The sequence below is a fragment of the Anopheles gambiae genome, chromosome 3 (assembly GCF_943734735.2).
Source record: "Anopheles gambiae chromosome 3, idAnoGambNW_F1_1, whole genome shotgun sequence".
Classification (NCBI taxonomy): Eukaryota; Metazoa; Arthropoda; class Insecta; order Diptera; family Culicidae; genus Anopheles; species Anopheles gambiae.
Genome location: NC_064602.1, coordinates 93,846,776 through 93,871,039, shown reverse-complemented (window position 1 = coordinate 93,871,039; position 24,264 = coordinate 93,846,776). Strand labels below are relative to the sequence as shown.

General features: G+C 40.7%; 4 protein-coding genes and 2 long non-coding RNA genes across 7 annotated transcripts; all 6 read right to left on the bottom strand.

Moving 5' to 3' along the window:
* Positions 1-500: 500 nt before the first annotated feature.
* Positions 501-5,405, bottom strand: LOC133393395 (uncharacterized). Its single transcript, XM_061658235.1, has 12 exons — positions 5,060-5,405; positions 3,868-4,990; positions 3,742-3,792; positions 3,460-3,661; positions 3,211-3,378; positions 3,045-3,139; positions 2,828-2,982; positions 2,328-2,764; positions 2,034-2,266; positions 1,371-1,966; positions 976-1,312; positions 501-910 (listed from the first exon to the last, which is right to left on the bottom strand). Exons 2-12 carry the CDS (start codon positions 3,923-3,925, stop codon positions 570-572), a joined length of 2,673 nt encoding a protein of 890 aa, XP_061514219.1. The 5' UTR covers positions 3,926-4,990; positions 5,060-5,405; the 3' UTR covers positions 501-569.
* Positions 5,406-10,263: 4,858 nt separating this feature from the next.
* LOC133393393 (uncharacterized) lies at positions 10,264-11,903 on the bottom strand. The gene is made up of 4 exons (XM_061658234.1): positions 11,782-11,903; positions 11,118-11,716; positions 10,717-11,053; positions 10,264-10,652 (listed from the first exon to the last, which is right to left on the bottom strand). The coding sequence occupies exons 1-4, from the start codon at positions 11,897-11,899 to the stop codon at positions 10,303-10,305; spliced, it is 1,404 nt and encodes a 467-aa protein (XP_061514218.1). The 5' UTR covers positions 11,900-11,903; the 3' UTR covers positions 10,264-10,302.
* LOC4578496 (serine protease snake) lies at positions 11,877-14,103 on the bottom strand. Of its 2 annotated transcripts, none has more exons than XM_061658233.1 (7): positions 13,993-14,102; positions 13,870-13,926; positions 13,588-13,789; positions 12,964-13,131; positions 12,806-12,900; positions 12,588-12,742; positions 11,877-12,014 (listed from the first exon to the last, which is right to left on the bottom strand). In XM_061658233.1, the coding sequence occupies exons 1-7, from the start codon at positions 14,048-14,050 to the stop codon at positions 11,913-11,915; spliced, it is 837 nt and encodes a 278-aa protein (XP_061514217.1). In that variant the 5' UTR covers positions 14,051-14,102; the 3' UTR covers positions 11,877-11,912. The 2 variants fall into 2 exon arrangements, with proteins under 2 accessions (XP_061514217.1, XP_061514216.1); XM_061658232.1 differs by having other exon boundaries at positions 12,009-12,521; positions 13,993-14,103.
* A 95-nt stretch (positions 14,104-14,198) lies between these two features.
* On the bottom strand, positions 14,199-16,885 carry LOC1280648 (serine protease Hayan). Its single transcript, XM_061658230.1, has 4 exons — positions 16,721-16,885; positions 15,752-16,663; positions 15,357-15,693; positions 14,199-15,250 (listed from the first exon to the last, which is right to left on the bottom strand). The coding sequence occupies exons 2-4, from the start codon at positions 16,328-16,330 to the stop codon at positions 14,910-14,912; spliced, it is 1,257 nt and encodes a 418-aa protein (XP_061514214.1). The 5' UTR covers positions 16,331-16,663; positions 16,721-16,885; the 3' UTR covers positions 14,199-14,909.
* An 11-nt stretch (positions 16,886-16,896) lies between these two features.
* Positions 16,897-17,483, bottom strand: LOC133393394 (uncharacterized). Its single transcript, XR_009766136.1, has 3 exons — positions 17,399-17,483; positions 17,186-17,340; positions 16,897-17,115 (listed from the first exon to the last, which is right to left on the bottom strand). It is a non-coding gene; the product is annotated as an uncharacterized LOC133393394 (long non-coding RNA).
* Positions 17,484-17,570: 87 nt separating this feature from the next.
* Positions 17,571-18,332, bottom strand: LOC133393964 (uncharacterized). The gene is made up of 3 exons (XR_009766531.1): positions 18,184-18,332; positions 17,848-18,118; positions 17,571-17,733 (listed from the first exon to the last, which is right to left on the bottom strand). It is a non-coding gene; the product is annotated as an uncharacterized LOC133393964 (long non-coding RNA).
* Between the last annotated feature and the right edge of the window lie 5,932 nt (positions 18,333-24,264).

Here is a 24,264-nt window from a genome sequence, read left to right as displayed (position 1 = left end):
ATCCAAAGGCCGAGAAATCCAAAGCAGAACCTTGATCGCACGGTATACCCCAAAACTGTTCAGTTCGTTCAGTTCTTTCAAGTGAATGAACGAACTGCCTTCGACAAAATATTTTGCAGCAATCCGTTCTTCTACAAATATTGAAAATGCCTGTCGTACAGACGAACATTCGAACGAACATTTAAACTAGCCCGTTACAGGGTTTTCTAGGAGTTCTACTAGCTTTGGTACACTTTATTGACTCTTTCTTCTCTGAAATGAACTTAATGTAATAGGAATTGGACTCTATACCATCCTTGTTGAACAGATCCAACTGGAATTTCGAAGGAGCCAGTCCAAAAAGGGTACCATAGAGTCCAATTATCTACATAAGAAGTTCACTTCCTATTAGAAAGAGTCAAGGAAGTGTCCCACAACTATGAGAACCCTTGGAAAACCCTGTAAAATTGTTCAAAAATTAACGATTTTTTCAACTTTAGTAATGCTATTTTTGATTTTTAATGATTAATTCATCAGTACATCTGTTCCACTTCCTGCACTTGCACTTGTTCCACTTTGCAAACTGCAGTTTACTGCAGTACTTCCTTGAACCACTCGATGTACGGGGTAATACGGGTCACTATGCACGGTATGTTGAGATCGCAGCTACCGTGGCTGTACATGTGTACGAGATAATTTACGTCATTCAAACGATTTCTCCATACGATCGGACTTCCAGCTTCCAGGTAGTTGTTTGAGATAACATCCAATGGTTCAAAGTGCATTTGTAAATCATCATGATACTGCAGGGCGTTGAACATTCGAAGTCCGGATATCATGCAGAGGGTATAATGCTCATCGAACGTACGATTCAAAAGAGCTTCGCAGTCACTTTTATACAAAGGATTAAGAAGATCGATGGAACTAGATGCTATGTATGAAAAAAAATGAAATAAATAAAATGCTGTTGTCCAACTCGTTTGGTTGCTGGCGTACCTAAATCCATTACTATCTGGTTTTTCGGCGAATGAGTAATGTTCTGCCAAAGACACGTAGGAAATGCGTTTTCCGTTGGATCCACTGCTGTTTCCAGTCTCACTATTGCTATATTGTGCTGTTGTTTTGCCTTCTCGTAGTTGGGATGGATGATCACACGTTCAATAGGAATAACACGCGAATTGTCCAAAGAATCGAATCCTCCTATGCGTACAATGTTCGGTAGATCAGCTCTTTTCAACAAGCAGGATGCCGACGATACAACACCACGTGTACTGATGAGGTATCCGTAACATCCATACGTTGTGTTGCGATCATCTTGCCATCCTACTTCAACCTAAAATTAGAATTTTCAATTGAAGAGAATTGTTTTCATTACATTACGTGGTACTCACGGCATGCGATCTTTCATTATGTTGATCAGTTCGTAAATGACGATAGCGCTCCTCACACTCGTTGAATTCGTTTTCTATTGCCATCATTCGAGGATTGGTAGCTTTGTTAGAACAACAAACAACAGTCGCATTTGAGCAGAAAGAAATCTGTTGTTTGTACTGCAGTCGTGTGTGAATAGCTGGACAGCTTTGTTTAGCAACGCAAATGCCTTTCGTCCCATCGGCATACTCGCACTCGTCGCCAAGTTCCAGATCAGGATCAATATACACAAGTGACTCGCTTTTTAAGTGTGGAAGGAGTACCGATTCAAGCCATGCTTTGTGTGCAATGAGCCGTATACCTACAGCCGGCTCACCGTAACCACAATCTCGGCCAAATAAATTGATTCCATGAATATAAATCTTTTCGTCGCCGTATTCTTGTTCGATTGTGCTGCCTGACATTGCGTTACACGAGCCAGGGACAAGAAAAGGCTGATTCTGAAAGCACAAATGCTCGTTTTGCAATCCTTGCGGAAGGAGATCGGAGTACTTCTGAGCTAGCCGACACTTTTGAAAGGATCGTTCCCAGACTCGAGTCATGATTTCAGTATGGTCTAAAACAAAAAAGAGTTTGTATTTGGAAATGAGATTCTCAATAATATTAATGGTGCTGTATGATACCATTGGATTCCTCATTCGGTATAAGTTGTTGTCCAGTAATTAATAACTTCCGTCCTGGTTTGGGATCTCCATACCATCCACAAAACGGTATAATCGGAGCAAACGATGTCAGCTTCACGACAGCGATATTGTTATAGAACGGAGAAATAGAAGAATTGTACGACGGATGGACGATGATTTCCGACACCTCGATCATTTTTCCATTCGCCAGTACAACATGCGTTGGTTTTGCTCTGTAATTGATAATAAATGATACAATAAACATTCAAATGCCACAACAAGAAGAATACTTGCCTCTCGTCAAGAACACATTCTGCTGTAGTTAACACAACATTCGGTTCGATCAGTGTTCCGGAGCAATTGCTACTAACTGAATCATTTGTGTACTGCCTACTTAATTTAACGGTAAAATTGCTTGTACTGCTACTGACGTAAATGTTCGACCACTCTATATATTCCTGTAAATTCACTTTATACACCAAGTTTTCTTTGTATTCGCGCAAATTGTTATAACGACGAGCACAAACCAACGGCTCAAACATGAAACGTGTGGCCATTTCACCGTGATGTTGAAGTGTTTCAATGATCCAATCACTGAACTTCGAAACCTTCACGTATACACCGGGCGCTGATACACCGCAGGCTTTCCCAAATGAAGTCACTCCTACCAGGAATGGAGTTAATTTCCAACCATCGAACAGTTTTACGTGCAGTGGTCCACCGGAGTCTCCCTGTTACGGTTAAGTATACAAATTTTATTGTGTTACTGGTAAGCAATGAAAACTATTTCTTACAGGGCAAGTGTCCATCTTTTCGTCTCCTGCACAGAGCTGATGTTCCATTAGGCCGTCTCGCAGCACACGATCGCCTTTGTTGTAGTATGTCGAACACTTTTCGTTGTCGATCGGAGCGAGTTGCACCTTCAATAGGGTCTTTGTTGTATCCTCCCCTATAAAGGAGAAGCAGTATGTAAAGACAATTTAATCATCACAATTCACTAAACAGTCCTACCGAATCCTGTTCTGCCCCAGCCAGCCGCCAACAGCTCGGGGAAGCGTATCTCATCGTCTAGCCAAAGACAGGTCGGTGCTACCGTGTCATGAACGCTGTGAAATAGAAAATTGGATTGAAATGCGATCATATTGCCAACCAACTTTCCTTTTACTATCTTCCTTACGTGACATTTCGCTCCAGCTTCATGAGCGCTATATCGTAATACGTCGAGCTAAATCGATGCATTGGGTGGCGAATGATATCCACTATCTTCAATTGTTGCGCAAACTCATCGTCTTCGTCGCTGTAGATGTTGATATCTCCCATACGAGCTACATCTGGTGGAACATTGCTTGACAGATGAGAAGAAAATGATCATCAAAATGATAAATCTCAACTCAAATATCCTTCGTCATCTTCAACCGGTACTCACTTATCGTCAGCTGCGCAATGGGCCGCGGTAAGGATGAAGTTTTCCCAGATCAACGATCCTCCACACAACCATCGCACACTTTGATCTTCATTGGTCCAACCGATGGCGGCAATGTGGGCAAACTCGCGCAAGTAAGCAGGCTTTCCTCCTGATGGTGCAATATATCTGTCGAAAATTTTATAATTAAACCGCTCACCACAATCTTTAACGGATTGAGCCAGCGATAGTGTTGTAAAAAACGCATTCAATTATATATTGGCTACAATATTACTTTCAACATACCATCAATCGTCTGTCTTTGGAAGGGAAAAAACTGGTTGATATCATCATCACCTATTGAATAATCCGGAACTAACAGTTTTAGGAGGATTTGAAGCAACCAATTACAATGTACAGAAATCTACCTACTTTGTGCTAATGACGCAACAACAACCACAACACCTAGGATCACCGATGCACCGAGCATCTTCACCACATACAAATTGAAACTTGAATGACTCTTTGATTAAAACGCTGCCTGCTACGAAGCGTACTGGATGGACATTTTATGCATCAAATATATATTTGCATATATAACCGGTTCCTCCAAAACGACCAAAACCAAAACAAGTTTGGTTCAGCATTATGCAATTTTATGTACGAAAAAGTATAAAAAAAAGTAGTAGAATATGTCTGGTTCCACATGTGTTGAGTAATAATTTAGAACTGGTTGGGAGATTCTTTTACATTTCTGCATTCTATTATACCAATGATCGTGCATGCATCACTTGGAGAAGGATCAACGGGAACGAATCGAAACGGATGTGAATCGTTTGATGTGATCATTTGTAATTTGATCATTTTGAATGTGATCATTTGAAATTTGATCACTTTGATTACGGTATTTTTTATCATTTTTGTGTGGTCTTGTGTATATTGTGTGGAATAATTTACAAAAAAAAATCAACAGCAATATTGGGAAGAGAGAACTGATTGCTTTACTTTACATTTGCTCTACATCAGCCATGATACAGATCAAAGCATAGGCGAAGCAGTAGGACTGCACATTTGAATGACAGGATTTGATGTCAATCAAGCCAGGAAACGCCGGGATCTAGCCGATTTCGAACGAGGATCGAAATGCGAAGAAAGTAACAATTTTGTTGAATAATTTCATTCAATAAACGCACTGTAACCAATCATCAGTACTGCAACACTTCCTTGAACCACTCGATGTACGCAGCAACACGAGCCACTACGCGCGGGATGTTGGATTCGCAACTTCCATGACTATAAAGGTGCACGAGATATTCTACGTAAACAGTGTCATTCAGCGCCTTTCTCCATACGATCGGACTTCCAGCTTTGTAGCAGCGTTTGGATACAGAACCACTTCTGTATTGTATTTGTAAATCGTAGTGGTAAAGTTGGCTTTCGTAGGGAGTTATTCCTGGATTCATGCAGATTGTTTCAGGTTCATCGAATGTACCATTCAAAAGAGCCTCACAGTCACTCTTGTACATTGGATGCATGGGATCATATCGTCTGGAAGCTATAATAATGATAATGATGTTGAAGTTGAACTCCACTAGCTATAAATATTGCTACTTTGCTTACGTACCTAAATCCAAAACACTCTGCTTGATCGGCGAGTGGGTAACATTCTGCCAAAGACACGTAGGGAAAACGCTTTCAGTTGGTTCGACGGCCGATTCCAGTTTGATCATTGCTATGTTGTGCTGTTGTTTTGTCGGATTATAATTTGGATGAATGGTCACTTTATCTATAGGAATAACGCGTGAGATGTCCAATGAATCGATTCCTCCTATACGCGCAATGTTCGGCATCCCGCCTCTTTCCAACAAACATGATGCAGATGAAACAACACCACGAGTACTGATGAGGTATCCGTAACATCCATACGTTGTGTTGCGATCATCTTGCCATCCTATCTCAACCTTCAAAGCGAATAAAGAGAAGAATAAATTGTATAAGGTTGATTACAGTAGGTTACAGTACATTGTGTGCAATACTCACAGCATGCGAACTACCATTCTGTTGATCAGTTCTTAAGTGACGATAGCGCTCCTCACACTGGTTGAATTCGTTTTCAATTGCCATCATTCGAGAATTGGTTGCTGTGTTAGGACAACAAACGTTATTCCTATTTGAGCAGAATGTAATCTGTTGTCTTTGTTGCAATCGCCAACGAAAAGCAGGACATTCTGGCTCAGCAATACAAGTTCCTCTCGTCCCATCGGCGTAGCCACATTTATCGCCAAGTTCCAGATCAGGATCATTGTAAACAAATGTCTCACTTTTGGAGTGTGGCAGGAGGACCGATTCAAGCCATGCTTTGTGCGCACTGAGCCTTACACCTACAGCCGGTTCTCCAAATCCATTATCGCGACCAAACAAGTTGATTCCATGGATGTAAATATGTCCATCCTTGTTTTTTTCGATTGGACTTCCCAATATGGTGTCACAAGAACCCGGAACAAGGAAGGGCTGATTCTCAAAGCACAAATGCTCGTCTTGCAGACCGTTTAGCAGGAGACCGGAGTACTGTGGTGCTAGACGACATTGATCGGATGAACGCTCCCAGACGCGAGTCATCAGTCTAAAGTAGTGAGGTTCTAAAACGGAAATAAGTTTGTTTTGTAATTAGACGTACAACCAAGTTATCGTTGCTATTCCATACCGCTCGAGTGCTCTTCGGGTATCAGTTGTTGTCCTGTAAGAAATATCGTCTGATTAGGGTTGGCGTGTCCATACCATGCACAATATGGTTCAATCGGTGCAAATGACTTGAGTTTCACTACAGCGATATTGTTGTAGTATGGAGAGAAAGAGGAGTCGTACAACGGATGGATGATGATTTCGGCAACGTCTATTGTATTTCCATTCTGCAGAATAACCTGCGTTGGTCTTGATCTGTATTTGATAATGAGTGTAACATTGTAAGCTATATTTGATGGGTAAAGGCACCGTACTAACCCTTTGTTAGCAACACATTCAGCTAACGTCAACACTACGCTAGGTTCGATCAGCGTTCCACAGCAATTCCTGTAGTGCGATTGATCCGAGAACGGCCATGTAAAGTTTACGATGTAGTTACTGGCGGAACTGCTGAAATATTTTTTGCTCCAATCCATAGATTCTTGACCATTCCATACAATCTTCACGTCCTCTTTATATTCGCGCAACTTGTAATACCGATCAGTACAAACCAACGGCTCAAACTTGAATCGTGTGGCCATTTCGCCGTGACGTTGAAGTGTTTCAATGATCCAATCACCAAACTTCGAGACCTTCACGTATACACCCGGCGTTGATACTCCACAGGCTTTCCCAAACGAAGTCACTCCTACTAGGAATGGAATTAATTTCCATTCATTGAAAAGTTTTACATGCAGTGGCCCTCCGGAGTCTCCCTGATGTGGTTAAGGACATAGATTGAAAGGGTTTTGTTGGCAATTAATCAACCGGTGACTTACTGGGCAGGTGTCCATCTTTTCATCGCCGGCACAAAGCTGATGATCCATGAGCCCGTTTCGCAACATACGATTACCTTTACCATAGTAACTCGAGCATTCGTCATTGCTGATTGGAGCGAGCTGCACTTTCAACAGTACATTTGTTTGATCCTCAGCTGAATTAGGTGATGCCGTTAGTGCAATCGATTCCATCAACAACATTCACCAGATCGTCTTACCGATGCCTGTCCTGCCCCATCCAGCCGCCAACAGCTCGGGAAAGCGCATCTCATCGTCTAGCCAAAGACAGGTCGGTGCTACCGTGTCATGAACGCTGTGAAATAGAAAATTGAATTGAAATGCGATCATATTGCCTTCCAACTTTCCTTTTACTTACGTGACATTTCGCTCCAGCTTCATGAGTGCAATATCGTAATACGTCGAGCTAAATCGATGCATTGGGTGACGAATGACATCCACTATCTTCAATTGCTGCGCAAACTCATCGTCTTCTTCGCTGTAGATATTGATATCTCCCATACGAGCTACATCTGGTGGAACGTTGCTTTGCAGACGAAAAGAAAATTAGGGTAAATGTACCTATAGTGGTGGTAGTACCAATAGTGGTGCTATTGCTCTAAAATGCGGTTCATACGGCAAATTAAAAGTATTTAAGTTATTTAAGTTAGTGTGAAATGTTCTTTAGCCTTTTACAAAGGGTTTAAAAGTTAAATGGGGCCATTCCGTTACTTAGTGACCGAAAAATCCATTATTTTGTGAAATGTGTCAACATTTTTCCAAAATCCTTAGGATTTCATAACGAAACTCATTTTTCTGTTAACGTTCTAAACGACCACATAACCACGCAATTACTAGTTTTTCAACATAACTGTTATGTAATGTTATTGTTTTACTAAAATTATTTGCCTTTTGACCATATTTATGCATTTTTAAGTGTTTTTTACCATAGTGCCATTATAGGTACACAAAACAGGCATGTTCCTATAGTGGTTATAGTTATAAAATCAATAAAAACAGGTCGTTTTACATTTTTTTGAGGAAATTTTTGACATATCGTACTGTTTTCACTAAAATAAGCAACAGATGTGAGTTTTATGTAGGTAATTTACCAAAAACAGGCCAAAATTCGCTTATCTGGCTGAATGAAAAATTGACTTCAAATCAAGCACACTCTTCCGGGTGTAGGTTGACAACAGGTGTGATGCAGTACTTTAGTGAATATTTTCATCAACCAAATTCATACATTTTTTACGATCAAATTACGAAAGATATCATTATTATGGCAATAATCCATGCTATTCATACGAAAACAGCTTCAAAACTAAGTTATATTGATGTTATACACTGTTTTGAGGCATCTTTGTTTACCACCACTATAGGAACACAATACGACGACTATAGGAACCATACCACCATTATAGGTACAACGAAGCAATCACAAAAATATGTAATTTTTCGTAAATTTGATGTGTTTCATGGTAAAAATGGTTGCGATTGCGAAGATAAAACATATTCCAATTGCTATGTGTTAAAATATTCAGAAATTGTCGTTCCTGACACTTTAAATACATTAAAACACATCGGTACCTCTACAAATTGCACCACTATTGGTACATTTACCCTATCATCAAAATGATAAGTCTCAACTGAAAGATCCTTCGACCGGTACTCACTTATCGTCAGCTGCGCAATGGGCCGCGGTAAGAATGAAGTTTTCCCAGATCAACGATCCTCCACACAACCATCGCACACTTTGATCTTCATTGGTCCAACCGATGGCGGCAATGTGGGCAAACTCGCGCAAGTAAGCAGGCTTTCCTCCTGATGGTGACACAGCACTAGCTACAAGTTGCTTGTAAAACCGTACCTTACAATCTGCAACAACCCGAATTAGAGACAGTGTTGTACGAGAATGCATTTACTTTTAGGAACAGCACAACTGCTTTTAACATACCATCAATCGTAGATCTTTCGTACGGCAGCACCCAATTGATATCATCGCCTGTAACCGAGTTCATAGTTTTTATCTACCATGCTCGAATAAATATTATATTAAGGAATCTACATACATTGTATTACAGAAGTAAAAGTAAATACACAACCTAACATCACTAACCACTGACCGAACATCTTCACCAAGCGGAAGGTAAAACTGGAATGTTTCATTGCTGCCGATGAAACGATCGCTGCCTTGAAGCACGAGTCGATTTTTGTTTACTGTTGTGGTTTGCAGTAAAACTAGTTAGGGCTGATGCTAGCTGATGATTAATGGAAGGTGTTTTACAATTAAGATTTGATTTGAAGACTACTTTATAGAAACCTGTTTGATTTTTTTTTGCCGATATCTACCACAGTGCTCATAATAAAATCAGTGCGTTCTTTTGGGGCTTAAAGATGTTGCCATGTTATTCGAGAACTAAGCGTTTATATCTATTTTAGAAAATCGTATTCTTCGAAAATCGTATTGCATATCGCATACAAGTAAATGTGCTTTCTGGTTTGGAAGAGACACAGCGCCATGGTGGCATGCTGTCAAGGTCAACGGCAGTCAATGCTACCACAGCACCAGAACCGAGAATTGAATGCTACTGATGTATTGATGTAGGTAGGGTAGAGGGTGGGTAGGCATTATCCTTCAAAACCAGCATTGAGGATAATTAGCATCATATTAGTTTTATGAACACTATTTACTATATACAGAACAAGGCAATCACAACAGCAGCAGCGGCACCGCGACGTAATGGTGCAGACGTAATGGTGCCATTTCCGGATGATATTGTGCTACGCTCTTCAAGATAGGACCGAAGGGGCTTACCGCCGTACCGCCGCCGAAATGCACCACCTGATCGGGAAAAGCTGGGAGTATGGAGAACTATTAAAGGATCGGATGATGGGTAATCAAATCTACAAAAAGAGCAAAAGGCTAGAATGCTCAAATGTTCGTGCCATTACAGTCCTCAATGCCGCCTACCAGATCCTGTCCCATATCCTGTTGTGCAGATTTGCGGCCCTTGCTACAAATTTCGCTGGGCTTGTTGGAGGCAGATCCACCACCAGATCCAGAGCAGATCCACCACCGACCAAATTTGTACTCTCCTATTAGAGGCCACCATGAATGGTGTGCAGTGTAATCGATGTGTATCGAACTTAATGGGGGAACCGTAAGTATTTCTTTCCTTCTTTTGTATTTATGACCTTCTTTTGTATTTTGATTTAAACTATTGCGACATAGGTAACGAAAACAGTAACTCAAAGGTTTATTTTCTTTTAAACGAGCCTAGCAGATGGAAAAGAATTGCAAAAGAATTGTTCTGATTAATTAATCTCACAGAGTGAACACATTCGGTAACATTATGTAGCACTACAATTAATGCAGCACTGCTTTGAACCACCCGATGTACGCAGCAATACGGGTCACTACGCGTGGAGTGTTCAGATCGCAGCTTCCGTGGCTGTACATATGCACGAGATATTCTACGTTATCAGTGCTATTCGGAGCCTGTCTCCATACGATAGGACTTCCAGTTTCATAGCAGGTATTGGAGATAGAAACATTTGGCACCAGTCGCACTTGTAAATCCCCAGCATAAAATAAGGTTTTGTAGAATTTTGTTCCTGGATTCATGCAGAGGGAATAATGCTCATTGAAGGTACGATTCAAAAGAGCCTCGCAGTCGCTTTTGTACATCGGATGAATGGGATCGTATCGCTTGGAAGCTATGTATACAAAACAAATATTAATAAGAACTTTGCTATAAATCTAAAGCCATTTCTTACGTACCAAAATCCAATACTAGCTGCTTGACCGGCGAGTGCGTAATGTTCTGCCAAAGACACGTAGGAAATACATGCTCCGATGGATCCACGGTTGATTCGAGTTTCACTATTGCAATATTATGTTCTAGTGTTTCCTTATTGTAGTCGGGATGGATGATGACTTTCTCAATAGGAACAACACGCGAATTGTCCAATGAATCGATTCCTCCAATCCGCACAATGTTCGGCATTCTGCCTCTTTCCGATAAACAGGATGCAGATGAAACAATACCACGTGTACTGATGAGGTATCCGTAACATCCATACGTAGTGTTGCGATCATCTTGCCATCCTATCTCAATCTACAAAGAACCCCACATTTTCCATAAAACGATTTGTTTTTTCGATTCGTTATGAGCTACTCACGGCATGAGAACCTCCGTTCTGTCGATCAGTTCTTAAGTGACGATAGCGCTTCTCACACTGGTTGAATTCGTCTTCTATTGCCATCATTCGAGGATCGGTAGCTTTGTTAGGACAACAAAGCACAGTTCTATTTCCACAGAACATAACCTGTTGGCTGTTCTGCAGTCGTGTGTGAATGGCTGGGCAATGTTTTTCAGTCATACAAATTCCTTTTGTCAGATCGGCATACTCGCATTTGTCGTCAAGTTCTAGATCTGGATCAAGATACACTAAAGGATCTCTCTTAGACCGAGGAAGCAGGACCGATTCGAGCCAAGCTTTGTGTGAACTGAGCCTTATGCCTACAGCCGGCTCACCATAGCCACAATCGCGACCAAATAAATTGATGCCATCGATATAAATGCGTTTTTCACCGTTTCTTTCAATTGGACTTCCTATCACTATATCACAAGCGCCTGGAACAAGGAAGGGCTGGTTCTCGTAGCACAAATGCTCGTTCTGCAATCCCTCTGGAAGCATATCGGAGTACTCCTGAGCTAACCGACATTGTTTAGGTGATTGATCCCTAACTCGGGTCATTATTATGGTTGAATTATATTCTAAAACAATCATGAGCTAGTGTCACGATTAAACATTCCATATTATTATCTTTGCTGTACCATACCTTCCGTCTTTTCAATCGGTATACGATTGCTTCCTGTAATTAATAACTTCTGATCTGGTTTAGGATCTCCATACCACCCACAAAATGGTTCAATCATCCCAAAAGATTGGAGTTTCATCACAGCGATGTTGTTATAGAACGGAGAAATAGAGTGATTGTAGGACGGGTGAGGAATGATTTCCAGTACCTTGATTAAGTTTCCATTCGTCAGCACCACGTGCGTTGGTCTTGATCTGTAATTGACAAATGATGATACATTAAACAGGCGAAAAAAAGTGAGAGAAATAAAAGTAGAATACTTTCCCCTCATCAAGAACACATTCAGCTAACGTTAACACTACGTTAGGTTCGATGAGTGTTCCAAAGCAAGCATTATTGACTTGAGGAACAGAGGGCAGCCTTCGAAAAAATACTACGTTGTTACTAATTGTTGAACTCACGTATGCATTCGACAAGTCTAAATATTCCCGACCCTCATATACTCTCACAAGGTCTTCCTTATATTCGCGCAAATTGTAATACCGATCGGTACAAACCAACGGTTCAAACTTGAAACGTGTGGCCATTTCGCCGTGACGTTGAAGTGTTTCAATGATCCAATCACCAAACTTCGAAACCTTCACGTATACACCCGGCGCTGATAAACCGCATGCTTTGCCAAACGAAGTAACTCCTACCAGGAATGGAATTAACTTCCATTCTTTGAAAAGTTTTACATGCAGTGGCCCTCCGGAGTCTCCCTGGCATAGTGAAGGATAGAAATTGAAAAATTGTGTTGCTGCTCAATTGCAAGATTCGTGACTTACTGGGCAAGTGTCCATCTTTTCATCGCCTGCACAAAATTGATGATCCATAAGACCGTTTCCTAATTTTCGAACACCTCTTTGGTAATGTGTCGAGCACTTGTCATTGGTGATTGGAGCGAGCTGCACTTTCAACAGAGTTTTTGTTGTATTCTGGTCTGCAAAGGAAAAGTAACACAGTAAACACAATTCCATCATCATCATTCGCTAGATCGTCTTACCGAATCCTGTTCTGCCCCAGCCAGCCGCCAACAGCTCGGGAAAGCGTATCTCATCGTCTAGCCATAGACAGGTCGGTGCTACCGTGTCATGAAGGCTTGGAAATAGAAAATTGGACTATAACATTGATTATTCTGCATCTCATTTGTCTTTTCCTTACGTGACATTTCTCTCGAGTTTCATCAGTGCAATGTCGTAATAATTTGAGTTATATTTATGTTTTGGATGGCGAATGATTTCCACTATCTTCAATTGCTGCGCAAACTCATCGTCTTCATCGCTGTAGATGTTGATATCTCCCATACGAGCTACATCTGGTGGAACATTGCTTTGCAGACGAAAAGAAAGTGGTGATCAAAATGATAAATCTCAACTATACAGGGTTTCCCACGATTTATTGGTTGGTTCCCACGATTTATTGGTGCGTTCCCACGATTTTTTGGTCATTTCCCATAATTTTTTGGTAGCAACCCACGATTTATTGGTCGGTTCCCAAATATTATTGGTCGGTTCCCAAATATTATTGGTCGTTTCCCAAATATTATTGGTCGGTTCCCAAATATAATATAATATAATACCGACCAATAATATTTGGGAAACGACCAATAATATTTGGGAACCGACCAATAATATTTGGGAACCGACCAATAAATCGTGGGTTGCTACCAAAAAATTATGGGAAATGACCAAAAAATCGTGGGAACGCACCAATAAATCGTGGGAACCAACCAATAAATCGTGGGAAACCCTGTAAGATCCTTCGTCATCTTCAATCGGTACTCACTTATCGTCAGCTGCGCAATGGGCCGCGGTAAGAATGAAGTTTTCCCAGATCAACGATCCTCCACACAACCATCGCACACTTTGATCTTCATTCGTCCAACCGATGGCGGCAATGTGGGCAAACTCGCGCAAGTAAGCAGGGCTTCCTGCTGCTGGTGCAACTTTAATTGGATCAATTTTTTTGTAGAACCGCTCCTCACAATCTGAAATTGATTAGGTGAGAGACAGTGATGTAAAAGATGTTTTCACTTATAAGCTGACAACACTACTACTTTCAGCATACCATCTAATGAAGATCTTTCGTACGGAAGCATCCAATTATACTCATTATTATCATCACCTATAACAGAATTTGAAATCGGTATTTTTGTAAGCACCAAAATAGCTACGGCACGAATCTACCTACACTGTGCTACCGAAGCAAAGGTCAAAGCACAACCTAGCACCACCAAAGCACCGAACATCTTCACCGCGAAGAAGTTGAAACTTGAATGACGCTTTGACGCTTTGAAGCTCACTGCTAGGATGATGACACACACAGTAACTTATTCAATTTTGAACCGGTTCATCAAAAAACATACCACAAAAAAAAAACAAATGAAAGAAGTTTTGTTCAGCCATATGTCATTTAATATGCAAAGAAACGATTGCTGAAAACGTATCTGAGCCAACATATGGTGAACAATACTACATAACAGGTTTGGAGATTGTTTTAAATTTGCATATCAGGCATGCTTGTCCACCAAATGAACCGAAGACAAAGACACGATGACCATACTAAGGCTTGTGTGGTCAATGACGTAAAATTATTGGAAACGTATTTTACTCTTGAAATTCATTTTTTCCATAAAACCATTCAATCGAAGGACATGGAGAAAAAAGGCGGCTCAGAGAAGGAATATAAAAAAATGACAATTAAAGTGTTGGGTGACCGTGCAGCCACCGTTTTGTATTCATCAAAAAAAGTTTAGCTTGACAAACAAGTATAGCACACAAGCTACATGAAACTAGTGATGAAAACCATTCAGTATCATAAATTCTCAAACTCGTTGAGCAGTGGAAGCTTAGTGGCGGAACTAGACATGAAGAGAATTGGCATAGTGAAAGCAATGTGCAGTTCTTGGTCGAAGCGGAAAGGAAGTGAGTGTGAATTTTTCATGTTTTACGCAGCGGACGGGAGAAAGAGAGTGGGGAGGGGCTATTTACTTTCCTCTGCCAGCTACATCCCCTGCGAAAGTCCTGCTCTGTTTGCGTACAAATATCGCTTCTAAAGCGGCTTTATTCATGAAACACATACACAGAAACCATTACATCAAATTATCGTCACTGCAACACTTCCTTGAACCACTCGATATACGCCGCAACACGGTTCACTACGCGAGGTGTTTCGGGACCGCATTCTCCATGGCTGTAGATGTGCACCAGATACTCCACATGCAAACCATTGTCGATGGGTTTTCTCCACACGATGGGACTTCCTGCACTGTAGCAGTGATCGGGAACGTTAATTTTATTCTTGTATCGAATTTGAAAATCTGTCGTAAATGAGTATGGCCGATAACCAGGGTTCATGCAGATATGTTCAAACTGATCGAAAGAACGATTTAAAAGAGCCTCACAATCGCTTTTGTACATCGGATGAATGGAAGCCCTTAATGCAGAAGCTGTGTGTGTAATATAAAAAAGGAAATGTTTAGAAATTACATAAAAATGTTTGTGGAAATGTGGAAATGTTTATAAATTACACTACCGGACACGTTGCTTACATACCAAAATCTAACACCTTTTGCTCGACTGGCGAATGAGTAAGGCTCTGCCAAAGACACGCAGGGAAAACGCTTTCAGTTGGTTCGACGACTGATTTCAGTTTGAGAATTGCTATATTGTGCTGCTGTTTTGTCGGGTTATAGTGTGGATGGATGGCCACTTTCTCAATACGGATAATACTTGCATTGTCCAATGAATCGATTCCTCCTATTCGTGCAATGTTTGGCAGTTCACCTTTTTCTAGCAAACATGATGCCGACGAAACAACACCACGAGTACTGATGAGGTATCCGTAACATCCATACGTTGTGTTGTGATGATTTTGCCATCCTATTTCAACCTATAAAAATATATATTGCTTGAATAAAGCAGATTATAGAATATTGAAATTGACTCACGGCATGAGAACTTCCATTTTGTCGATCAGTTCTCAAACGACGATAGCGTTCCTCACACTCGTTGAATTCGTTTTCTATTGCCATCATTCGAGGATCACTAGCTTTATTAGGACAACAAACAACAGTCCCATTTGAGCAGAATGAAATCTGTTGTTTCTTTTGCAGTCGAGCGTGAATGGCTGGACAGTCCTGTTCTGCCACGCAAGTTCCTTTTGTCCGATCCGTATACATGCAGTCGTCTAAGAGCTTCCGATCAGGATCAATGTACACAAGAGGCTGTTCTTCCGGGCGAGGGAGCAATACAGACTCAAGCCATGCTTTGTGTGCACTGAGCCTTACACCTACAGCCAGCTCTCCATAGCCACAATCGCGGCCGAACAAGCTGATGCCTTCGATATAAACGTAAGTGCCATCGTTTCTTTCGATAGGGCTACCTTGCAATGCGTTACACAAGCCAGGCACAATGAATGTCTGATTTCCATAGCACAAATGCTCATCTTGCAAGCCCTGTGGAAGCAAATCGATATATTGTTGGGCCAGCGGGCATTGCTTTGACGAACGTTCGAAAACTGTCGTCATGAGTCGAAACTGTTGAATATCTGAAACGATTTAGAAACAAATGAAAGTGAAATGAAGCACATGAATAGGTAATGCCATTGTACAATGAGCTGTTCCATACTTTTCGAATCTTTTTTCGGTATTACTTCTTGTGCCGTTAGTAGCAATTTTTGGTCAGGATTTGAGTGTCCATACCACGCACAAAATGGTTCGATCGGTGCAAAAGATTTGAGCTTCACTACGGCAATGTTGTTGTAGTACAGCGAATTTGATGGATTGTACAATGGATGAACGATGATTTCGGCAATGTCTATTACATTACTGGTCACAAGTAAAACTTGAGTTGGTGTCGCTCTGCAATCGATTCATAAAGTGAAATTATTATTCAATTATTGTGCGAGTTATACTCACTCTTTGTGTAAAACACACTCAGCTGTAGTCAACACCACGTTGGGTTCGATAAGTGTTCCTGCGCAGTTCCTTTTCAATGGAGCAGTACCATATGGATACCCCAATGCAACGTTATATTCGCTGTTTATTGATATTGATTTAAAGTAATTGTTAGAAAATTCTCGAGTATCCTCATAACGCGCAGCACAAACCATAGGATGGAAATCAAAAAGTGTGACTGACTCGCCATATCGCTGGAGTGTCTCTATAATCCAGGCTCCAAATTTGGACACCTTTGTGTACACACCCGGCAAGTATAAACCACAGGCTTTGCCGAACGATGTCACACCAACCAGGAAAGGGATTAATCTAAAGGCCTTCACAAGTTTCACTTGCAGTGGTCCTCCGGAGTCTCCCTAATGTGGATGGAATGGTGGATGTTAGTTTCAAACGATATCTAATGTTAGATGTATACTTTCTTCTTACCGGACAGGTGTCCATTGTTTTGTCGCCAGCACATAGTTGATGATCCATAAGACCGTTACGGTGCTTTCTATCTCCTTTTGGATAGTATCTTGAGCATTCTTCTTTATCTACTGGGGCAAACTCTACTTTTAATAGAATTTCTGACACATTCTCACCTGAATTGAACATTCAAATGATATGAGTTATGCAGAAACATTAGTTTACTGATCTTACCGAGTCCTGTTGCACCCCAACCAGCCGCCTCCAGCTTCGGAAAGCGAATCTCATCCTCCAACCAAAGACATGTTGGGATTAGAATTTCCGTTGTGCTGTTCCAAAAATTAAAACTTGACTTGAGTGAATTGTGCTACAGCTTTGAAATTTGTTTGTCCATCCTTACTCGGTATTCTTCTCGAGCTTGAGCAATGCGATATCATAATACGTCGAGGTGTGTAGATAATTTGGATGACGGATAATATCGATAATCTTCAATTCTACTGCGTTTTGGTCATCTTTAGCATCTTTAGATGTTGAGATCTAACATGCGAGCCACATCCGGCGGTTTATTGCTTAGCAGAAAGAAAGAACGCGATTTCACCAATGCTCAGACGAAGGACCATTGTTTCAGTTTCTTTCAAAACTCACTTGTCACCCACTGTCATTCAGTTTCTTTCAAAACTCACTTGTCATCCACTGTGCAGTGGGCCGCTGTAAGGATGAAGTTTTCCCAGATCAACGATCCTCCACACAACCATCGTATACCGGTGCGATCTTGATTTGTCCAACCGATGGCGGCAATATGGTCAAACTCTTTGGGTTTCGCAGGTGGAGCTCCACCAGCAAATGCTGCTGCACCTGCAGATGCTCCTGAAGATGGAGATGGTCCTGAGGATGAATATGCTCCTTTGCATGAGAAGTATTCGCAAATGTCTTTGTAGAAACGCTCCTGGCAGTCTAGTGGAAGTAAACAGTTGTGACACATTCATGATAAAGTAAATCGCACTTATCAATAAACTTACCATCTAGAGAAGTCCTTTCGTACGGTAGCATCCGAGATTCACAAAAACCTTTAAAAGACTCTAAAATTAATATCATCTCTAAATAATCAAAAGAATCGATCAGATTTCGGACATACACTGAACAATGAAGGCAAAAGCCAAAGCCCAATTTAACACCACTGAAGCGTCTGCCATCCTCACTAAATGGAAGTTCAAACATGAATGGCTCTTCGGTTATTACGCGCAGCTGCCAAGAATTTGATCTTGATGCAAGAGAATTGTAAATTTATAGATTTAGGCAAGCAAGCAACTCTTCCTGAAACACACAGCACTAAAGTGAAACCAGTTTTGTTAGCGAAACCACCATCTCATTTAAACAGTCGTAGAATTTTGAACACCTCGTTAGAAGAATGTTATGCTTAGATATGGTATCATCAAATGAAGACTTGATATAACAGGGGTTTCGATCTTATCGATTATACACCTGTAAAGGAAACAACTACTCGACGCAATATTGCTCGCAAAAGTTATAGAATTCCACTGAGCTTAATTTGCTTTCACGTAACATTAACTTAATTAAATTGATAGATGTTACTTTTTATTTTATCCAAACATGGTTTAACGTTTGCAGTAAACGTTATGTTTGTATTTGGATTATAAAAGCTTTGAATGAATGTGTAACAGCTTAGCTAAACTTTGTAAAACTACGTCTCAAGCTAAAGCAGCGTTGCGTTTCACAAACAATAGCACAATTGAACATAGTAATGATCATTTTCTCCACTAGCTGATTTGTTTGATGTTAGAATCCCCTGTAACGTGGAGTCAAGGTCATTAAGTTGATCTACATCTCTATCAAGAGATTCCATAATAAAAGATAGCCTTTTCAAGTCTGCTGCTCATGGGATTCCCCATCTTGTCGTTTTCGATATTGGATTTTTGCTAACTAGTTTCAACGTTTGTCGCTATGTTACTAAACAGTTCGATCCAACGTTCGTTATCATTCGTGCGGAAACCGTCGAGTTGTGAAGATGTTCGATTCGCCCATGTTACGCATTGTGTTAGTGGTTTCAACTTTAACATTACCACATGGTAAGCATCAATAAAACGTGTGGTGTGGTACGTCGCATTAAAGATACTTAAGTGTAAAATACACTTTATTCACCATACAGTGTTACCTCTGCAATAAGAAGCAAGTGTAAGCCAAGTCGGGCAGCTAAATGGAATATTAACGAAGAATTATTTCGAGGGTTTCTACGGTTTTGATGATGTCTGCAATAAATAGTTTTTCTAACATAGACGAACCACTTTTGTTTACATATTTTGTTATATATTTTCTTTAAAATCATTTTAAAAATCTATTTCAGCTTTTGCTAGCGATCTGCTTTTACCAAACCAGAGAACATCACTTCATGGTAAGCATCATACAAAATAAAAGTAAAATTTTATGCTAATTTACATTTGTATGATATTGCAGGAAACGATTCACAACAACATATCAATCCAAGTCTCAATTTCTGTTAGCGTTACCCTTTGAATCGCCACATGCAGCTTTGATTGTTGAGGAGAAATCGTATATCATCCAATGCCTGGGATCATTGATAACGGAAAACGTAATTCTAGGTGCTAGTTACTGCGTCCCGTACAAAAGGTATTATATAAATCCATTAAACAGTCTCATCACATACCATAATATACAAATGCAACAGCGTATGTTTCGTATACAGTGAAATCTCCCTAAGATATTTCGCCTGTCAAATAGTTCATTTCGCTGTATATTTCACCACATGTGGCCTCGCGGTGAGCTATAAACGTCATTTCCATACAATTTCAGATTCCACCAAGATTGCGCTTAAGTTTTCAAGATTATCAGGTTGTGCAACCATTTTCCACCACGTCATAATTCAACATTTGCATTGTTGATTTTTTCGAAAATTACCTTTTTTATGCATTTATGGGAAGTGTCCATCTTACCCGTAGTGTCCGTTTTTACCTACCTTCCCCTACACAATGCTAAGAGCACGCGGACTGCCGATTTTGCCACCAAGAGAAACGAGTGAGAAAAAAAAACAAGTGTTACTACATGACTAAAAGTTGCTTTCCTCGTGCGTGTTAAATAATACGGATGAATTTATCTTACCTCGACTTGAGCCTTCCACACCCCTCTTGCCTATCGCCCCGCCGATTTAGGGCCCCGTTTATCGTTAGTCTATAGAAGACATGTCAAACATACGGTCCGCGAAGGCTTTCAATCCAGCCCGTGAAGAACTTAACAGTTTTTTTTATAGGAGAAAAAATAGATTGTAGATTATAATAAAAAAACGGATGTACAAATGTTTATCCAGCGATGAAAAAGGTGTTGTGGGCAGCCGTGCGTGCCGACCCCTGGACTTGCCGTGGCAGTTGCGCTGCCACCGGTCAACGTCCAGGGGGACAACAGTGTGTACACGCACACTGTCGCACACACTAAGCGTGCAAGGCTTAGTGTGTGCCGAGCGCCTAGGCAGAGTGTGCACGAAGGCCGATCGAGCAGGAGCTCTCGGAAGGGGCGCTCGGTGCGGCTGGCGCGCGGCCTACGTTGTAAAGTGTTGTACGTTTTAACGTGTTTGTATTTCGTGTATATTATTTATAAATGTAAAGTTCTAAGTGTATAAATAAAGAGCAAATAGTGCAGTTCATAACAAAAGGTTTCAAAATTCAGTCTCCATAGTTCGATTAACGAAGTATAAAGTAAGTTACACATATTAGTTTGTTTGGGAAGGTATTCGCCAAGATGGCCTGTAGCATGTGTTTTAGTAGCTGTTGTAATTTTGGAATTTCATCGAATATCATCGCACCATACGGAAAGACAGCTGGGAACATACATTTAAGGCCGAAATGTTTCAGTCATGTTGATTTTGGCTCGCTTCACGGCTTGAGATTGTCTTTATGTGTCTGTTTACACGGTCACGTGGTTTATAGCGCCATTATATTCGAAAACCTTCCAGCATTCTACATTCGAACGATGATCAATCTTTCATCAATCAAATCTATATGTTTAGTGCGTCATACCTAGCTTTGTTCACGGAAGATCCTTGGTATAATAACGATCATGTTCAGCAAAAGCACAAGATCGTTGACTTCTCAGTTCATCCGGATTACAAAAACGGGTCAAGCATCGACAACATTGCCCTTATGAAGCTGGAGAAAACTGTTGAGTATGTATCTACCATTGAACCGAGGGAATTGTTGGTAATGTTTTACATTGTTTATTGGGTGTTTTATTTTTGTGACCTGTGCAGCATTAATGAGCATGTTATTCCAGCCTGTTTATGGCCCAAAGAAGCTGCCAATAAGCTATACTATCCATTGTATGATTACGATTGTAAGTATTGGTACTGCACTAAACAAGCTTCAGAGTGTTATGTTTCCATTTATTTTTGGCAGCCAAAAAAATTATAAAAGAGCCCCTGTTCCCGATTAACACTTCGAAATGTGTTACAAACTTGTTATTTGCAACGCGAACTGGTGAATCTAGACTAGAAAAAAAATGTGACGAGTACGAAAGCATCAACCAATGTTCGGTAAGTGTCCGGCGGAATATATGTTTCTTTTTTTAACACATACTTATGTTTATCTTTTTCTAGAAATGGACCAGCGGACCGGTAGAAATAAGACTGTCCCATGATGGTAAAACCGTTCCATTTTTAGTAGGAATACAATGCACCATAAAGAATGTGTATGCATACATTCCAATATTCAAATTTCGTGACTGGATCACTACAACCCTCGAAAGCTTTCGGCAATCACATGCAGCGGAGTACGTTTTCGAACCAAGCGTTTGCGTAGAACGTCACAAACATTTGCGAGAGCATACGAACAATTACATCTTTGATGATGATGTTCTTCTCGAAGATGATTTTGATCCTAATAAAAATAAAATGCCTTTCAACTCTCATACCGTAAAGTTGATTTGGGCGGACGATTTGGCGACCTCTTGCTACGGTGCACATGTCGAACCTGACGCAATCGTTACATTGGCGCAATGTACTTCATATTTTGGGTAAGTATGAGCAACAAACAGCCGACTTTACGACTTAACAACATGCCCGTTATGGGTTCAATGGATTATGGGGGGGGGGGGGGGGGGGGGGGATAACCCATAAATCACTGAATGCGAAGCTCACAAGTAGTACAGGTCAGACCTTGACCGACAACGGTTGTTGAGCCAAAAGAAGAAGAAGAATTAGCAACAAATGGCAAAACCATACAAGCAAAAGCTATACTTCATCCATGTTTTAGGACTCGTCCTTCGAAGGTCTTGTTTTATGATTTGTCGGAGAGAACTATTCGCGAAATCATCGTGCATCCCAACTACACCCGCACTGCCGAGCCCAATTATAACGATGTTGCTGTTGTGAAACTAGAATCTCCAGTCAAATTCATTCCAACTATCTGTGGCTGGTATGACGAAATTAATCCATCTATCGAACTTGGAGTAAAAGCGGTAGTAACTGAGAAATTTCAAACTGGTGAGCAAAACGACAACGATTTTGTGTTCAATATCAATAATGCATGCAGAATGCCATTTGGCTACTATTTTAATGTTTTCCCAGACTATAAAAAGTCATCAACAACATTAGTAACAACCCTAGGAAAAAATCAACAATGTCTTGCAACACTGCGCCATCGATACCAACTGCTACAAGACACGCTGGATAAGTATTTGTGTTTGCACTACGAACCATCCTCGGCACTAAGCTCCTACCAGATACAATTGGGCGCTCCAATACATTCAATCCCCCGTGTTCATAACTATGTAGTAGGACTGAATCTTGTTGGGTATGACACCGACGTAGACACTCCGATGATTGGAATACGGTTTAGCACTCACAAAGCATGGTTCGAGTCAGTATTACTGCCTGCAAAGAATAAACAGAACACAAACATGCCCTTTGATGGAGTAACATACGTTGATTCTGATCTTCACTATTCCGATAAATGTGGATACTCCGATGGAGTCAAAGGAACATGTGTGGACATTACAAACTGTCCCTCTATCAAACAACGGTTGGATGCGAGCAAGTTTATCACTTTTTGTACGAACAGAACGGTAATTTGTTGTCCACAGCAATAGATAAGCTCGACAGAAAAATATTTCCATGAATGTCCGCAGTATTATAGCCATTTACGACAAGAACGACTCGCCAAGTCGATGGAGGACAGTTCGTTGAATAAACAATCTCCTCATCTGGTTCGTATGCTAACGTAAATCCCATTATAGTACTTTTCTTGAAATTTAAATAAACGTTACTATTTTCAAAGGTTGAAATAGGATGGGCGTATCCACCGTATCAATATATTGAATGTATTGCCTCCGACGGAGAGATTCAGGACCTAACGTGGTACGTTTCGGTGGTATATGGCCTAGAAATGGTACAGAACCAACATTCATTCCCGTTGGCAAGATAGAGTATCATCCAATGTACAATAAAACTACAAAAGAGCACAACTTTGCCATTGTGATGTTGGTGTCGGCATATGAGCCGAACTGGAGCATCTTCCCTGGATGCATCTGGTTGAACGAAACGCACTTCTCTACGGAACAAAAAGTGTGGGTCGAGCGTATGTATCCCCAAAACTCAACCAAAGCAAGACACATTTATAAGGATCAAAAATATGTTTTTCTCATATAGGTAACAAACGATTCTATGACATTTACCAGATGTACCAGAGCGACTGTGAAACATACCTGAAGCGTTCGATGGCAGATTCGGAGGCCTGCATGTTTCGTAAAGAGTGGACTTGTGCTTCTTATTACAACCCAATACTTAAAGAGGCATCGCCGAAATGTGTATTTCATTACAAAGATGCATTGCTGGACGAAATTTACGAAATTAAATATAAATTGCAAGCACCAATTATATCGCATCAGTTGGACAAAACCGGTAAAACGATTGAATACCTGATGAGCAATTTGGAATATGATTTGCATAAAAAATGGGGTACATCAATTGAAATTGAAATCTCAACAACACAGCGTGTAACGTCGGAAAAAGATTGGATTGTGTCGGTTCTTGAATCGAACAAAATCAGTATCTAATGATAAAGTGACACAATTAACCC

Coding starts and splice junctions, on each gene's coding strand:
- LOC1280648 (XM_061658230.1), bottom strand. CDS start 16,330: ATGACGACAGTTTTCGAACGTTCGTCAAAGCAATGCCCGCTGGCCCAA. Junction 15,694..15,751: donor AAAATGGAAGTTCTCATGCC/GTGAGTCAATTT, acceptor ATATTTTTATAG/GTTGAAATAGGATGGCAAAA. Junction 15,251..15,356: donor GCAAAAGGTGTTAGATTTTG/GTATGTAAGCAA, acceptor TTACACACACAG/CTTCTGCATTAAGGGCTTCC.
- LOC133393395 (XM_061658235.1), bottom strand. CDS start 3,925: ATGCTCGGTGCATCGGTGATCCTAGGTGTTGTGGTTGTTGTTGCGTCA. Junction 3,793..3,867: donor TGTTGCGTCATTAGCACAAA/GTAGGTAGATTT, acceptor ATTATTCAATAG/GTGATGATGATATCAACCAG. Junction 3,662..3,741: donor CCAAAGACAGACGATTGATG/GTATGTTGAAAG, acceptor AATCCGTTAAAG/ATTGTGGTGAGCGGTTTAAT.
- LOC133393393 (XM_061658234.1), bottom strand. CDS start 11,899: ATGAAACTCCAATCTTTTGGGATGATTGAACCATTTTGTGGGTGGTAT. Junction 11,054..11,117: donor AGAACGGAGGTTCTCATGCC/GTGAGTAGCTCA, acceptor GGTTCTTTGTAG/ATTGAGATAGGATGGCAAGA. Junction 10,653..10,716: donor GCAGCTAGTATTGGATTTTG/GTACGTAAGAAA, acceptor TTGTATACATAG/CTTCCAAGCGATACGATCCC.
- LOC4578496 (XM_061658232.1), bottom strand. CDS start 14,050: ATGTTCGGTGCTTTGGTGGTGCTAGGTTGTGCTTTGACCTTTGCTTCG. Junction 13,927..13,992: donor CTTTGCTTCGGTAGCACAGT/GTAGGTAGATTC, acceptor ATTCTGTTATAG/GTGATGATAATAATGAGTAT. Junction 12,522..12,587: donor AAAAGATGGACACTTGCCCA/GTAAGTCACGAA, acceptor TCACTATGCCAG/GGAGACTCCGGAGGGCCACT.